A 15,092-nucleotide genomic window follows, 5' to 3' on the forward strand; every position below is an offset into this window, starting at 1 on the left:
GTATACTGCTTAGATCCAGGTTGATTAGCACCTGTAGACCAGCATTCCTGTGTGTTCATACTGCTTAGATCCAGGTTGATTAGCACCTGTAGACCAGCGTTCCTGTGAGTGGATATTGCGTAGAGCCAGGTGATTAGCACCTGTAGACCCGCACCAGCTGTGTGTTTCCACAGTCCCGTTTTGTTTATTGCTTGTTTCCACTTGAGTAGTGAGATTTGTTTTTATTTCTATAGCGGGGCAACTCTCTTTTGGAGACCCTTTGTGTTGTATTATAGTGACAGATTGACCCGTGTTGTGAGGCCAATCTGTGTGACCATCATTTTGCCTAGTTTCAGTGACAATAAAACCACCGGTAACAAATATACCAAATCCAATCTGGTCGTGTCGTTTCCCGTTTGTACCCTGGCCAAGTGGGAACGTAACACTCCCTAAGCGTCCATGAGCGACGTTTGGTCAGTGTCCGTGGCGTCCAGTTGCGACGCTCCTAGGCTCCTTCAGCTTCATAAAGGGACGCAAATAGCTTTCAACTGATTGCAATGTATTCCCATCTGCGGCGGGATTTGACGCTCATGGAAGCACGGCATTCGTTTGTGTCGGCTGCCCTTAAAGGCAATGTGAGCGTCCATTCCCATTGGATAACGGATAATTGTACACCCGGAAGTAAGTATTCCCCTTACTGTCGATTGATTTTACAGTGTTATCTGCTCTACTCATCGACTAAAAAACACCAGATTATCCTTGTTAATTACACAACATTGATTGGTTTAAATTGTGTGCAATGCTTTTGTATTTTTCCCCTTCGATTCGGAGAAACAAATATTTTTTCGGAGTAAAGGATGGCAGAAGACACTACACTACCCAGAATCCCCAGCTATCGTTTGGACTACACCATGTGCTCTGTTTGACAAACCCCGTTTTTGTCAACCATTCATTCCAATGGCTGGCGTCTATGTCACGTGATCTTCAAATTTCTCCCTGCAGAAAAAGAAAAAATGGCCGAACTTCGTTTTATTCTCGGTGGAAAATGCCTATTTTAAAGTTAGTCTGGCCATTAAAATGCGTTTTGATGTCATTTGATGCGAGAAATATGAGTTGTTATTTCAGATTATGTGTGCAGTGGATGTACATGATCTTTAGTTTGCTAGTTATTACGAAGATTACTTCAGGAAATCGCGACGTTTTCATTGTTACCAAGGTGGTTGCTAGGGACGCTGCTATCAATATTATTTCTGTTGTGTAACTGTTTAATGGTGTTATCTTTATTGCTACCCCCTTCCCCGTCAATGTATAGTGTTGGTCCACAGCGCAAACATATTAGTTTAACAAAATCCGCATCTAAAGATAGCCTACACTGTAAAAAAAAAAACTCGTAAAAAAACGGTCAAAGTACTGGCAGCAGCGGCTGCCAAACAAAAACCCTTAAATTAAAGTAAAATACTTTAACTGAAATAAAGTGAATAAGCCATTAATTTACGGGAATTGTCCTTAAAGATTTTACAGGAAAACACTGTAATTTTACAGATTTATACTCTCTTTTTACAGTCAATAACCTTAAATAAAAGTACATCACTCATACTTCTACAGGCAAATACTCTAATTTTATAGATGTATCCTCTCTTTTTACAGTCAATAACATTTAATAAAAGTACAGCACTAATATTTTAACGTGCAAACACTGTAATTTTACAGATTTATCCTCTCTTTTTACAGTCAATAACATTTAATAAAAGTACAGCACTAAAACTTCTACGGGCAAAAAACCCGTAAAAAAACGGTCAAATGACTGGCAGCAGCGGCTGCCAAACAAAAAACATTAAATTAAAGTAAAAATACATTAACTGAAATAAAGTGCAAAAGCAATTAGTATACAGAAATTGTCCTTAAAGATTTTAGAGGAAACTTTCCTCTCTTTTCAAAATCCATTGTCTTAAAATGTTACATTAAAATACCTTAAATAAAGTTCTGATGAGAAAAACAGTTTACATTTTTTTTTATTAGATTTGTATGATCAAACACTAAAATAAATACAGAACCTAAAGTTAGAATACTGTTATCTTACAGCTTTTTTCTAACATTTTCCAATCAAACAGGTTCAACAAAATGACATCACAAAATGTTCTGTAGGAAACAATTACTCTGAAAACTTAAAATGAGTGCTGTCAAAATTATCGCGTTAACGGCGGTAATTTTTTTTAAAAATTAATTGCGTTAAAATATTTAACGCATTTAACGCATGTGCAGAATGGCCCGCCCCATACGTGCCACCAGTGGCAGCGCCAGGGTATGGCTGGGGTAGGCTACACCCATACCAAGAAATGGCTTAGCCCCACCATGAAAAATGATGTTAAAGTAAGCAAAATAAAGTCTGCCAACTCGCGGAGTAAATTGCACAGACAGCAGTTAGTAAGATTGATTTCAGTAGCCACGGTTTTGAAAACTTTTGTCACGTAGTGATCGTCTTCTCAATAGAACATCTTTGATAACGGCGTGGTGTTGTTGCAGGAAGTCCCGACGGAGAATACTTTTGCTGTAGTACAGGGGTGCACATAACTGGTACGCAGATTATGTGCGTAATCTGAAATGCGTCCCGTCACTTGTGTCACAAAGCGCATTTGCTTACCGACGTACTTGTGAAGCTTTTCCAGAAGGCGGTTAGATCACCGGACGAGAGTCGGTCTCCGTGTGCACAGACAGGGCTGCTGTTAACGTCGGTCTGTACAACGGAATTGTGCCCAAACTACGCCAACCGGCTGCGGAGGGAGACTCCCCCCCCCCCCTTCACTGGAGAACTGCGCTAAAACAGCTGATCACAACGTTCACACTTTGTGGTCACGAAGTACTCCACTAGCCGCCCCTGTAGGATAATGAATATTGGCTGCAAAAAACTTGAGGCCCAATCATGTTTCCTTTGTCCATTCTGCGCTACTGTAGACGTGGCAGTGCAACCTAGAGGACAAACCGATCAGAATCAGAAACGGGTTTATTGCCAGGTAGGTTCACACGTACGAGGAATTTGACTAGGTGTCGTGCACCACGACACCTGGACACACGACATACAAATAAAAAAAATTAAAAAGTACACAGATAGCGAACTATATTAAGAACACTGTAATAAAAATATAGTAAGATAGAAATAAAATAAAGCAGTAACTTACATCGAAATAGAATGCAATAAATTATAGAATATAAAATATGTGCAGTAAGCAATATTTAAACATTGCATTATTTACCATCCTGTGATCTCCATTATGTAATGCATAGAGTCTGCGTTGTGGCTGAGGTAAAGTGTCAGTGGGGGGGGGGGGCCTTGTTGAGGTGGCGAGAGGTTCTGGTCCTGATGGAGAGAGGTTCTGGTCCTGATGGAGAGAGGTGTTGGTCCTGATGGAGAGAGGTTTTGGTCCTGATGGAGAGAGGTTTTGGTCCTGATGGAGAGAGGTTTTGGTCCTGATGGAGAGAGGTTCTGGTCCTGATGGAGAGAGGTTCTGGTCCTAATGGAGAGAGGTGTTGGTCCTGATGGAGAGAGGTTCTGGTCCTGAGGGAGAGAGGTGTTGGTCCTGATGGAGCGCAGCCTCCAGCCAGAGTGTTGTGTTGAAGGCAGAGCTGAAGTCCACAAACAGGATCCTGGCGTAGGTTCCTGCTGTGTCCAGATGCTGGAGGAGGAAGTGAAGTGATAACTATTAGTAAACCATAATGATGGATGTTATTATTCAGCAGCTGCCAATAGATCCCCTACATCTTGTATGATGGACCTTTGAAGCACAAGCACGCACTATTGTGGGAACAATCAAACGCACCCTCCCAGGCACTGCGTGTTAGCGAAGTACAACTGGGATTTCGAAGAGGAAGATATGCTTGGTCAATTCTTAATAAAAAATAAAAACCAACAAATTGAGCACTTGAGTTTTCATTAGCAGCGCCTAGCTACAGCTGCGGAGCTTTAGTAAATACCGTTAACAGTCTATTTCCTTAAAATGGTACATATCGCTGAATCTATATTTTTATCTTCAGGTGATGAAATCTGCATAATGTTCCTGTACAATAAGATTCGAGCATTTTGTAATACAGTGAGGAAATTCAAGACCAGTAAATATTGATTGATTAAACAACACTAAATAAAATGTTAGTGTTTTCTTCAAACTCAAGACTCTCTGCTGCAGCTGTACCTTAAAGACAAAACAATTGTCTGATGATCTTTGTTGAACAAGGTCTGATTGTCCTGTACATGTACAATGTGGGGTATTTTTAAATACTTTACTAAACCACATTCAATATTATGTTAGACACAAGTTAGTTATTACTCACATATCAAAGTATTTTCATCTGCAAGAATAGCTGGGTGCTGCCTGGAGAGACTGATGAGAGGGACACAGGCTGGCGTTAGCAGCTTTCCACACAAAACCATCACATCTTCTCTTCCATAGTCTTCGCTGTCCACTGGTGCTCTGTCAAAAGAGTGAACATCACAGCTGTCACGTTAACCCTTTGTTACACAACATACAACCAACATGTGTCAAAAGTGACCCGAATTAGTTTTAATTGTAAATATCTTTGCAATAAATTACTTTAACCATTCAGGATCCCAGGTATTCCTCAATTAACATGTTTTGGATCAACACCAATTCTAAAATTTGTATTTGTCCCTTTCTTACTTTTTGAATAAAAATCATGTTTGTATCACTACACTTCTAAGGCACAACATGGGTCAAACATTACCCGTATTCTTTTGCTATGTTATTTCATGCATGGCTGAGTGTTTCTTTACTATACATTTTCAAAAATAATTAATTTTAGCAGTGATTTGGACCAAGCATGTATGATGTAGTAATACAAAAAGTATTTTAGTTCACAGTGTGACATTAGCTAGTCATGTTAGCGTGTAATATATAGAGCAGAGCTAACTAGCAAATTAGCCGAACGTTAGCGGTTAGCTGTTTATGCTATGCTAGCTGTTGGCTACTGAACATTAACAAACTAGATTCCGCTGTAAGAAAGCTGTGAAACTTTACATTAAACTTGGCGACAACACTGTGATACCCCACTGCATGTTTATGTGTAATTCTCCCGTGTTGGAGACGAGAGGGTGGGGGGGGGGTGGCACTGCAATAAACTGTAAACTAACGTTAGCAGCCGCATGTTAAGCCGGGTTTCCCGGGCGCAACATCTTGCAAGAAACAGCATCTCAGGGATTCTTAACATTTAACAACCTATTAATTATGCATACCAACTTAACGGGAAGAAACTCAGCTAACTAGAAGAAGAAACGTAACCTTAAATAAAAAATAAAACATTCACAAACTAAGTAAGGATTATCTAAATACATGTTTAACTCCATTACAGTTGCAGGACTCACCAGATCTCAAGTCTTCTGTTCTTTGTTGACGTCCCGATGCTCATATTTAACGTGTAGATGTAAAACGATCCCGATATGAATCCATAAACTCCTGTAACAGACACACAGATAGCTGTAGCTCCAGCAGGAGGAGACCCGCTCAAACTGACTTGGATGTTTCAAATGTGAACGACAGGCGCGGACAGTTCTCATTGGCAGGTTTCTTCGATGATGTTTATATTAACCAATCAGGAGTGTTGTGGACTCATTCCAAACATGCCTGACTTGTCTGCCGTGTTTTGGCTGAATTCTATTTCAAGTGCCGTAGCTCTGGCTGTCGGCCAGAATCCGAAAACCATACATTATACTGTAAAACTAAGGTTTATTACTGTAAATTGACCAATGGAAAAAAAACACAGCAACAGAACACATAAATAAAACAAGGATAACTGTGACTTATTGTTGAGTAAATAACAGTGTGTGTTTTAAACCTTGGTCCTCCCTGCAGAGATTTCTCCACTTTCTATGATTTTTTTTTTTAATGATATTGTCAACTGTAGATGTTTACAATATAGTAAGTTAGGAATTTCTTGAAAACATATTTATTTACTTTTGTTTCAACATTGGATATTTTGTGTTTTTGTTGGATTCAATCGAATATTGAGAAAATGATTTATGTAAAAATGTTTTACTTACATTTTACGTTTTTTTTATTTTACGCTTTTCTTACAGTTTTATGTTTACCTTAAAATTACAAAGAACATCTTAAAGTCTTATAATAGTAATACACTTTTATATTACGAGTTACATATTTAATTACAGATAAAAACATTTTATTTTACGTACATCTGCATGTATTTTCTGAAAGTGCAAAAATACTGTAAATATTATATAGTAAATTTACAGTAAAAAAAAGACGAAATAAACGTTATTTGTTGTTATTGTCAAAATACTTCAAATAATGTTTTGGGTTGTTAATTTATAGTTAATATCTGTCATTTTACAGGATTTTGCAAGTTATTTAAAAAAACATGATAATTACTATACAAATTTACAGTTATTTCCTGTAAAATTACGATCTTTTTTTACAGTGTACGTTATTTTCCCCTGTGCAATTCCAGTCTCACATCTCAGAGCACATCGTCATTAACAAATACCGGAAACAGACCGAAAACATTTAAAAAAAATAAAACACTTTATTCCGGGTGTGCTTGCTTTTCTCTTTGGAGGTCATCACATAACGCCATTGTAATACACGGTTCGCTGCATTAAATATTACATATCTGCCGTAGTTCTGTATTTATAGAGCCCTGATGAAAAGACTTCTAGACAAACACGAGGAACTGAAAACGTGACGTGGATCATAAATATATCAGCCATTAAACAACATCTTACATTTCTTTTCACACAATACGTCTCCTTGCAGTATCAACACTAATTCGGCTGAATTTTATATTTGATCCAATTGGTAGATAGGCTGTATTTACACCATAAAGGTGCACAGCTGATATAAAGGGACACCTAGTGGTTAAAGCATGTTATTGAATTTCATTATTTTTATTATTAGATATTAATAGGATCCCTATAAAGTATATTCATTACTCGTTATTCTCTACTAATAGTTAATTAAAGACTGTATATAATGACTATTTTGCACATCCCTTTCAAGATTTCAAGATTTTCTAAGGTTTATTGACATATCATATAGGCCTACACAACTATGGTGTAGTTCTGCATTGAATAAAAAACTTGTGTCGCAGGTTCCTCAATAGTGCATTACAAGACATCTATCAATATTTGTGCATACCTCCAGCAATGTTAACTATGTTGAAGCACTTAGTTTAACTGATATTATACATAATGTATTATACTCTTATAAGATGTATGTAGATATTTCATCTCCGACCTTGTCAGGTATTGAACAATCAATAAATAAAGAACACAGAATTGTTAAATATAAAACACAGAATTTGTGTGATTATACTAAATGATTTACAAATAAACACCACTGCATATTTACAACTGTTACACATGCTGATGTAACGCAAATGTTCCAACTTGGGATCAATAAAGTATATCTTATCTTAAGCTGATCGATGGCTACTGCCGTATTTGCAAAATGTGCCTCTGAACCTTGACAAGTGCATGTTTCAGGCTTATCAATTAATGTAATGTTATCAATTAACAACAGGGGTCACAAACATAAGACCAGCTGTTAAATAAAGCTCTTCTGACCTTAGCTGGCATGTCTGTATATATATTAATGCTGCCCATTATGGGCACAAGCAATTTTCACCCATTTATTCATTATATGTTTTAAATTTGAGTGTTTCCTATCCCCTAAACCTCCAGGGATGTACACAGTTTAATACTGGCAACTTCTTATTATGGGAAATACGAAAACGTCTACAAAACTACAACTCCCAGTAGAGACGTGCCATAGAGAACATGTTGCGAAACAGAATAGCCAGCATGTGTAGTTCTGGGGACGGGGTGGGGGAGGGGGGGGACGCGGTGGACCCGTTCAAATCCAGTTTTGGACAGTCTGCCGTGGTTCCATCCCATTTCAAGTGCTGTTCGAGAATCGGCGTAACCCTCGGAGCACACTCTCCAATCACAGAGCTTGAGGACTATCACGGGGTTTGTCAAACAGAGCACATGGTGTAGTCCAAACGATAGCTGGGGATTCTGGGTAGTGTAGTGTCTTCTGCCATCCTTTACTTCGAAAAAATATTTGTTTCTCCGAATCGAAGGGGAAAAATACAAAAGCATTGCACACAATTTAAACCAATCAATGTTGTGTAATTAACAAGGATAATCTGGTGTTTTTTAGTAGATGAGTAGTGCAGATATCACTGTAAAATCAATCGACAGTAAGGTGAATACTTACTTCCGGGTGTACAATTCTCCGTTATCCAATGGGAATGGACGCTCACATTGCCTTTAAGGGCAGCCGACACAAACGAATGCCGTGCTTCCATGAGCGTCAAATCCCGCCGCAGATGGGAATACATTGCAATCAGTTGAAAGCTATTTGCGTCCCTTTATGACGCTGAAGGAGCCTAGGAGCGTCACAACTGGACGCCACGGACACTGACCAAACGTCGCTCCTGGACGCTTAGGGAGTGAGAGTGTGTTGCAGAAACAGGAAGCGCTCAAACGTTTGTGTGAGTTTATCCAATTTAGCAGTGATTCCATGTCAGCCACAGCTTGTTACAAAAAACATGACTGATAGTGTGTTTAACAAACTTAAACTAGCTTTATTAAATGTCAGGTCTTTGGCAGGAAAAACATTTTTAATCAATGATTTTATCACTGAGCACAATCTCGATTTTATGTTTTTAACAGAAACTTGGATTGAACAGAATAACAGTGCAGCTGTTCTTATCGAATCAACCCCTCCCAACTTTAGTTTCATGAGTCAGGAAAGAATGCATAAGAAAGGAGGTGGAGTTGCTATTCTGTTCAATGATTCCCTTCAATGCAGGAAGACATCGTATGGAAACTTTGATTCTTTTGAATATGTGGCCCTTCAGCTGAAATGCTCCTCTCGAGCTCTGTTCCTAAATATCTATAGACCACCCAAATACTGTGCAAGCTTTTTTGATGACTTTACTGAACTGCTGTCTATAGTGCGTATTGACTTTGACCGTCTAGTCATTGTTGGTGATTTTAACATCCATGTTGACAACCCCCAGGACAGAGGGGCAAAACTGTTTTGTGTTCTTGATAGCTATGGACTGACTCAGCATGTGACGGAGCCCACGCACAATAAGGGGCACACTCTGGACTTAATTATCTCAAAGGGTCTGAATATCTCTAAGGTTGTGGTGACTGATGTTGCACTCTCTGACCATTCCTGTGTTTTCTTTGAGAGCTCTATTTCTGTTCACAAAAATGTTCAAAAAGAGGTAACCACAAAGCGATATTTAACTGAAAACACTAGGGAAATGTTTACTCAGAATTTTTCTTCCACACTTGCCCCTGCTAACATCTCAGTAAATGAGCTAGTAGATCATTTTAATTAAAAATTAAAAATGTTATAGATGCCATTGCTCCAACTAAGGTAAAGGAAGTGTCTGGCAAGAAAATATCTCCATAGAGAAAGGCCATGACCGTGAAAACAGAAAAAAGAGAATGTCGAAAAGCTGAACGCAGGTGGCGAAAAACAAATCTCCAGGTTCACTTTGACATTTCTAAAGAGAGACTTGGCCCTTATAATTTGGAATTGAAAAACGCACGACAATCGTTCTTCTCTGACATCATTACCAAAAACAAAAACAACGCACGTGCCTTGTTTGCTACCGTCGACAGACTAACTAACCCCCCAGTGTCAGTAGCCTCTGAATTTCTATCCACCAGGGCGTGCAATGATTTTGCCTCCTTTTTCACTGACAAAATTCAGAAAATCAGACAAGCAGTCAGTGCCTCTGCATCAGGAACAGCAAATGTGTTGTCCCTATGTCCACCTAACATCAATTCAAACACCATGACACAATTCCATCAGATAATGATAAAAAACCTAGAGACATTATACAACTTCTGAAATCCTCCTCCTGCTACCTTGATATTATTCCAACAGGATTTTTCAAAGATGTTTTTCATTGCATGGCCTCAGATCTACTTCATATAGTAAACAAATCTCTTCACTCAGGTATTTTTCCACAGGCCCTGAAAACTGCAGTCATTAAACCTGCTCTTAAAAAAGAATAATCTAGATGCTTCAGTAATGAACAATTACAGGCCCATATCAAACCTCCCATTTCTAGGTAAAATCATTGAAAAAGTTGTTTTTCAACAGTTGAGTAATTTCTTGCATTTAAATAACTGTTTCGATGTGTTCCAGTCAGGCTTTCGTCCAAACCACAGCACTGAGACTGCTCTTGTAAAGGTCTTTAATGACATCCACTTAAACACAGACAGTGGCAGAACTTCAGTGTTAGTATTATTAGATCTCAGTGCTGCGTTTGACACTGTTGACCACAGCATATTACTAGACCGACTGGAAAACTGGGTGGGACTTTCGGAAACAGTTCTAAATTGGTTTGAATCCTACTTAAAGGACAGAAACAACTTTGTTTCTATAGGTAAATACACATCTGAGTTGACAAATATGACATGTGGGGTTCCTCAAGGCTCCATCTTGGGGCCTCTTCTCTTTAACATCTCCATGCTACAACAGGCTCAGATAATGAAAAACAACTAAATAAGTTACCATAGCTATGCAGATGACACACACATTTACGTAACCATTTCACCAGGAGACTATGCTCCAATTCAAACACTGAGTAAGTGCATTGAACAAATCAATGACTGGATGTGTCAGAACTTTCTCCAATTAAACAAAGATAAAACTGAGGTAATGGTTTTTGGAGCCAAGTCAGAACGTATGAAAGTTAGCGCTGAGCTTCAGTCTGCAATGTTCAAAACAACAGATAAAGCCAGAAATCTAGGTGTAGTCATGGACTCTGACCTGAGTTTCAACAGTCACATTAAAACAGTTACTAAATCAGCCTACTATCACCTAAAGAATATATCTAGGATTAAAAGACTAATCTCACAGCAAGATTTGGAAAAACTTGTCCATGCTTTTATCTTCAGTAGACTCGACTACTGCAATGGCGTCTTCACAGGTCTCACTAAAAAAATCTATTAGAAAGCTGCAGCTGATTCAGAACGCCGCTGCTCGAGTCCTCACTAACACTAAGAAAGTGAATCACATCACTCCTGTTCTGAAGTCTTTACACTGGCTTCCTGTGTGTCAAAGAATAGATTTCAAAATATTGCTACTGGTTTATAAAGCACTGAATGGTTTAGGCCCAAAATACATTACTGACCTCCTGCTAAATTATGAACCATCCAGATCTCTCAGGTCTTCAGGGACTGGTCAGCTTTCTGTCCCCAGAGTCAAAACTAAACATGGAGAAGCAGCGTTCAGTTATTATGCTCCAAATATCTGGAACAAACTCCCAGAAACCTGCAGGTCTGAATACTTTTAAATCCAGGCTGAAGACTTTTCTTTTTGTCGCTGCTTTTAATTGAACTATTCATATCTTAAACTGCACTGTAACTTTTATCCATGTATTTTTTCTTTTAATGTTTATTTTATTAGCTTTTCTTTTTAATGACTGATTTTAAATGCCATTTTCTTAATGTCTTTCATTTTTTGTAAAGCACTTTGAATTGCCTTGTGTTGAAAAGTGCTATATAAATAAACTTGCCTTGCCTTGTAGACCCCTTTGCCGACGTGTATCCAGGAGGACCTGGTAGTCTAGTTTTCGTGGCTTTATTTAGTTTCCCGTAGCGTTGTTAGATTTCTATTAGGGGAGGGAAGCTCTGGGTCCTATGGCCCGTGGTGTGGCTGGCTCGGGCTCCCTCCTTTGTTTCTTTTGGCCAGTCCTCCAGACCTTGTTCGTTTGCCGGTTGGCCTGTGTCAGTAACGGCTGTACATTTAAATAAATGACCGCTGTTAAGTAGCCTACTGGACGTTGTGCGTTTTCTTTTATGTTGCGGGTCTCCCCACAAGCCACTACCACGGAGTAGGGGGCCGTAACCCCGTTATATGGAATACTTTGGCTAATTAGGAAACAATTTAGTTTGCATTTAATTGTGTTTAGCTGTGAGCAGGTCATCAGTTTTCCTTTTGTATTGCAATATTAAAAAAGCAAACAATAACAATTTGAATAATTTATTATCTCTTTGGGTCCATTGTTTCAGAAAGGTCAGATTCTGTTGCAGTGGTGTTGGACAGTGGGGGCACAGCCACATTAACCACAGCAGTTTGGAGGACTTCATCGAGCGCCGCTGTGTGGGTACTGTTCAGCGCCGCTGTGTGAGTACTGTTCAGCACCGCTGCCTTCGACTGCAGGTGGGCCTCAGGAGAGGTTTTTTCTAGAAGTTCAGGAACTTCCTCAGCATCATCATCTGTAATCGCAGAAGAAATGTGTTAATGTAAAATGTGCATTCCAGAGTGCCATTTAAAAAAAAGAGTTAAGACTTTTCACATTTAACCTTTTGTCGGTTCCATTTTGTCTTCGTCTTTATTCTGCGCAGAAGCTAAAGTCAGAACGTCCAGCTGGTTTTGGGTCGATGATGAATCAGGAAGCAGTCCTTTCCTCTGATCTTTGACAGAAAAACAATTCAACATTAAGATTTAATTATGGGCCATTTTAATCTAAATTTAGAGATGGTTAAAGGCTTCAAATGAACAAAGAATAATTGAATACTGGTATTGACTTACCAACTCTGTTTATTCCACTCCTCCACTGGCTGCCATACATTGTAGATCTGCTGGTTTGATCAAGAATGGAAGAAAGCTCCTCTGTAGGTATGGGCCGGCTTTTCTGCTTGGCTGGCAAGACCATCATGGGACCCACTCTGGCCTGATGTTCCCACACTAACACAAACCAGCACAATGCATGTTAATTCAGTTACCCAGCCATCATCATGTCTAAAACCTATGCCAAAACATGTGTCAACATTGATCATTATGACGACATCTGCAGCCAATATTAAATCGTACAAGTTTCTACATGCCTGTACTGGTCTTCAGTCCGCTCCTCCAGAGGGGTTCACGCTCTTCTGGCTTCACAAACCCTCGAGGCCTAAACTTGCTCGGGCTGCTGGGAGTTTGCTCAACTTCAATTGGTCTTTTGCATTGCCCACATAAGTAGTCATGACCATCAGCGGACCTCCATCTGATAAATTCAAAAACATTCAGCACCAATACTTTCTTTTTGTGTGTAATTTGACATATTAGACTGGATCTCACTTGCCTTCCATTCACAAAAGTGCACGCCTTGGTTGTTGCATCTGTGCTATTTATTGGCACAGCATTCAGGTGACATGTGATGTAGAGCTATGAGAAAAGCAGGTGTTGGGAAACATGCACACACAATCATGTTTAAGGCAATTTAATAGAGCCTCACCTCCCCTCTGTCCTCATTATAAAATCTGAAGGCATCAATGGACATGTGGAGCTTGTCATCCTGTGTCCTGGCTAAGAATTGAGACCTTGAGCCTGGAAGCTGAGAGTCAACAAAGCACCTATGATGAGGACAAACAAAAAGAGCAACACTAAATTAGCACTCATTGACTACTATAACCAGAGTCTACATTACCCACAATGCAACTCCACCACTAATATTTCTAGTCATATAGGCAAGTTCTGGAAGTAGTTCTTTAGAGTCAGAACTGCACAAATCTGACCAGTGCATTTGCCAATAGTGGCACAGAAAGGAACTAGAATACAAAAGATTAAAAGCAAACCGCAGCTAGCCTTAGCTAATGGCTAACTTGAAGACGACACAAAAAGGACTGATCTTTTATTAACCTGTCACTCGAGTCAGCATTACTTGCGTCTGAATTAAACCACTTGAAGAGCCTTACACATTAAACAGCTCCCTCTAGGGTCAGAAAAAGACTTTACTTTTTGCCATTTAGCAATTTGCAGCCTTACCCATTTTCAATGAAGGCATGCCTGGGGCTGGAGTGCATGTCAGGGCTCAGTGTAGCCACGCAGCTGCTCACAAAGACTCGGAGCCCAATGTGATGCCCAATTCTGACCGAGGCCTCGATGCTGATGGGCTCACCGATATGAAACACATTAGAGCCTCTTTTGTGCTGCCAGTCACCTGCACACGGACAGAAGAAAGTACTAAGAGCAAATAGAGACATGACAACGCATTAAATGAGAAATGATCAAAACCCACTTGTCATGATTCTCAAGTTAAACTGCAACATTTCCACTGTAGCCTGGGTCGACATGAAGGGGATCCAGGTAGGCATGAGTGAAGAACTGGACAAACTGTACTTCCTAAGAAACAGAAAACATGCATTAAAAAAAAAAAAACATCATTCAAAGATTTTTACAATGTGAGCTTTAAAAACAGAAAGAGACACAGACCTTTCGTAATGACACTCAATTCGAATTACAGCCTCTTCCATTCGAACAACACCATATGGAGAAGCCTCAGGAGAGTATATGAGGAGGTTTATGTAGATCAGAGAGTCCTCAGTTACCTGTGGAGAGTAGACGTGTTTAAAACTAGAAGCTATAATGAATCAGATTAGAAATGAAATGTATTTAAAGTTACCCAGTGTCTGGTGCCGCACTCCACAAGTCCAACACTGATACTGTACTCATTTGCTGAAGACGCTGTAGCTCTGCAGTACTGGTTGTTGGTCTCTACTCCAAGGCGTAGCTCGTCACCATCAACAGGAGCTCCAACCGCAAACATATCGGCTTTGATAACAATCTCCAAAGAGTCTGGATGGCAGGTCACTCTGACGGTATTCACCTGCTGCGGTTCCTCAGCCGGAGACTTCTGCTGCTGCTGCTGCCCGAGTTCTGACCTGCCTGTGTTCGCAAGGCTCTGAAACGAAGCATCTTGTGTGGGCGGGAAAGCAAAAGAGGAGCTAACACAGAGTCCTACAAGGAGGATAACCTGAAAATGAAAGGCCTCCATAAGTGAAACTGATAACAGGAACCTGGTCAGCTGCTCTCTGTCTTCCTGACAAACTCACAGTAGGCCTATGGTTCGGTGTGAGCGGTGGAGCTTTTTAAACTCTAGCCGATAATTATCCTCATCAGAGCAGCACACCTGCGTCCAATCAGACACCCATCAGCTTAATTGGCTGCACACTGAACTCAAAATATGAGGCCGATTGAGAGAGAGGTGAAGAGCGTTTTCACATGTTTAAAATGTGCATATATTTGCTTCATTGCTTGTTACTTTGGATTTTAAATAAAATGTTAGTGTTG

At 39.7% G+C, this 15,092-nt stretch overlaps 1 protein-coding gene and 1 long non-coding RNA gene across 2 annotated transcripts; both read right to left on the minus strand.

Moving 5' to 3' along the window:
• Positions 1-3,502: 3,502 nt before the first annotated feature.
• On the minus strand, positions 3,503-5,818 carry LOC117533950. Its single transcript, XR_004567134.1, has 3 exons — positions 5,351-5,818; positions 4,303-4,442; positions 3,503-3,650 (listed from the first exon to the last, which is right to left on the minus strand). It is a non-coding gene; the product is annotated as an uncharacterized LOC117533950 (long non-coding RNA).
• Positions 5,819-12,001: 6,183 nt separating this feature from the next.
• Positions 12,002-14,796, minus strand: LOC117533946 (zona pellucida sperm-binding protein 3-like). The gene is made up of 10 exons (XM_034197979.1): positions 14,425-14,796; positions 14,235-14,350; positions 14,041-14,144; positions 13,788-13,962; positions 13,258-13,375; positions 13,105-13,187; positions 12,866-13,026; positions 12,570-12,725; positions 12,341-12,451; positions 12,002-12,253 (listed from the first exon to the last, which is right to left on the minus strand). The coding sequence occupies exons 1-10, from the start codon at positions 14,794-14,796 to the stop codon at positions 12,021-12,023; spliced, it is 1,629 nt and encodes a 542-aa protein (XP_034053870.1). The 3' UTR covers positions 12,002-12,020.
• Between the last annotated feature and the right edge of the window lie 296 nt (positions 14,797-15,092).

This window comes from Gymnodraco acuticeps, unplaced genomic scaffold (genome assembly GCF_902827175.1).
Source record: "Gymnodraco acuticeps unplaced genomic scaffold, fGymAcu1.1, whole genome shotgun sequence".
NCBI classification, from domain to species: domain Eukaryota; kingdom Metazoa; phylum Chordata; class Actinopteri; order Perciformes; family Bathydraconidae; genus Gymnodraco; species Gymnodraco acuticeps.